At 52.1% G+C, this 2,051-nt stretch overlaps 1 protein-coding gene across 1 annotated transcript; it reads right to left on the bottom strand.

Moving 5' to 3' along the window:
* Positions 1–114: 114 nt before the first annotated feature.
* CAOG_00096 (hypothetical protein) lies at positions 115–1,693 on the bottom strand (the record flags this gene model as incomplete). Its single annotated transcript, XM_004364910.1, has 3 exons — positions 115–414; positions 573–920; positions 1,586–1,693. 3 exons carry the CDS (start codon positions 1,691–1,693, stop codon positions 115–117), a joined length of 756 nt encoding a protein of 251 aa, XP_004364967.1.
* Positions 1,694–2,051: the final 358 nt, after the last annotated feature.

Genomic DNA, 2,051 nt, shown 5'->3' with positions numbered 1-2,051 from the left:
CCCCAACTTTGTGCCCTCTGCATTGCTGGCCGAGCCAGTGTTGATGAAGAAGGGTGAGTGCGACGCGCCTTTGTGGCTTGTGTGACTTTTCGGTAGTCATTCCCAAGCCTGGCCTCAAATGATTTGGGATTGACAGAGCTTTTTGCAGCCGAGAGTGCAACTGGGACAGGTCGGAGATGCTATTGCTCTTGAAACGACGTTGGAAACAGACTCGTCCGGGTACAAATCCTGCCCTGCAATGTCTTCTTGTGAGTTGCCGCATTCATTCGAGCATGTCCACGGCATGCACTCAAACTGCCCAGGTGCAAGGCTGACACAGGCGCGATGGAACCAGGCATGTGTGCCCGAGTGCGGCCGATCGCACGCAACGCACTCGGCATCAAGTGCGAGTCCGCAGTTTGTGCACACGTAGGCCTATTCGTCGGCAGACAAAGTGAACAGCAACCACACACACACACACACACACACACACACACACACACACACACACACACACACACACACAGCAAGGGAAGAAGGGAGTGAGCGTTGGCATCAGCAACATTGGTGCAAAATCAGCCAGGTAAACCAACCTTCTCTAGACGTGCATTCTCGAGCACAAAGACGCGCTTGGTCGATGCAGACAACTCGACTACAACACTTTTGAATGCACTGGTGTTGGCAGTCGAGGCGTCTTCCTGGCAGACCTTCCGTGTCCACGCAATCATCTTGTCCACCTGGTCGATCAGCTGTCCTCGAGCCGCGAGGCGGTCATTATGACCCGAGCTTGGTTGGGGACTCGTGCTGTTAGTTTGCTCATGATGCGCGTGTGTCTCGGTGACACCTGCCACTAGCGGTGTCGTGGCATCTGCGAGGTTCTCAGCGGTTGAGCTCAGCAGCACAAACAGCTTCTTGTAGAGCTCGACCGCGTTCGTCGTGTCCTCGACCACGTCATTTTAATTTTGCAGATTCAGTTGTTTTCCGTCCCATTGTTTGACAAGCGATCAGGATGCACGGTGAGGTTCATCGCAACTCCCAATGCATCGCCGTAGTGAAGCAAACAAATTGCTTAAATGTCAGCCACATGCAAAAAAAAAAAACCGCTTTCATCATCGCCCCCCCCCCGCCCTCCTTTGGTGAACATTGCTGTGCAGTCAGCGAATGCGAGTGAAGCAAAAGAAGCAGGGCTATGATTCGTAAGCCTTACTGCTGCGGGAGAGAGAGAGCGAGAGAGGGAGAGAGAGAGAGGGGGGGAGTAAAAAAAAGCCACTTTCAAACATTTGTTCTGCTAACGATTGGTGCTCTTCTTCGCGCTGTTGCTCACGGACCGAGCGAGTCGAGTGTGTGTGTGAGTGCGTGCGTGTGGTGTGCGATGGAAGCAGAAGCAGTGGCAGTCGGACGAAGCCGGGGTGTGGGGGGGGGACAACCGCCTGGGGATGGTGTCACGAGATGGGAGCAGTAAAAGCTGCAATGCGAATAGAGCCACGCGGTTCGGTTGACCGAGGAGAGGGATGCGGGGTGCAGTGAAGCAAAAGGGGGGTTGGGATGAAACCGAGAGAAGAAAAAGAAGAAGAAGAAGAAGAAGAAGAAGAGGGTGGTGCTGTACAATGGCGCCGGCGAGGGCTGCTTGGGACGCGCTCGAGAGCAGGCGAAGGATTTCATGCACAATGCCGCAGAGGCGCTGAGAAGGCAGAAGCGTGGTGCTGGCTGGCATCAAACAAAAAGTAGCAATGAAATAATAAAAATATATAATAAAAAAAGATGAATGAATTGTACATTACATTCGAATGGCGATCAAGAACAAACAGGAGACCAGAAATTGAAGGGGAACGGTTTACTTTTGATGTTTTGTACAATCCGAGCGAGCAACAAGTTGGGAACGGCCATCAAACAACGCTTGCACATTGACATCCTGGATCGAAATGCGCAGGCATGCAAAAAAACAATAACACAAGAAAAGAGGGGAGGGAAAAGCGAGAAGTGTACATGATTTTGGGGGGGGGGAGCGGTGGGGGAAAAAATAGGAAACGAAGTGGAAGCGGCGGAAAATCGAAAGGTCTAAAAAAAACGAG

Source organism: Capsaspora owczarzaki, assembly GCF_000151315.2.
Source record: "Capsaspora owczarzaki ATCC 30864 unplaced genomic scaffold supercont2.1, whole genome shotgun sequence".
Taxonomy (NCBI): domain Eukaryota; class Filasterea; order Ministeriida; family Capsasporidae; genus Capsaspora; species Capsaspora owczarzaki.
Note: the sequence above shows the minus strand (reverse complement) of the source record. Positions and strands in the feature narration are given on the sequence as shown.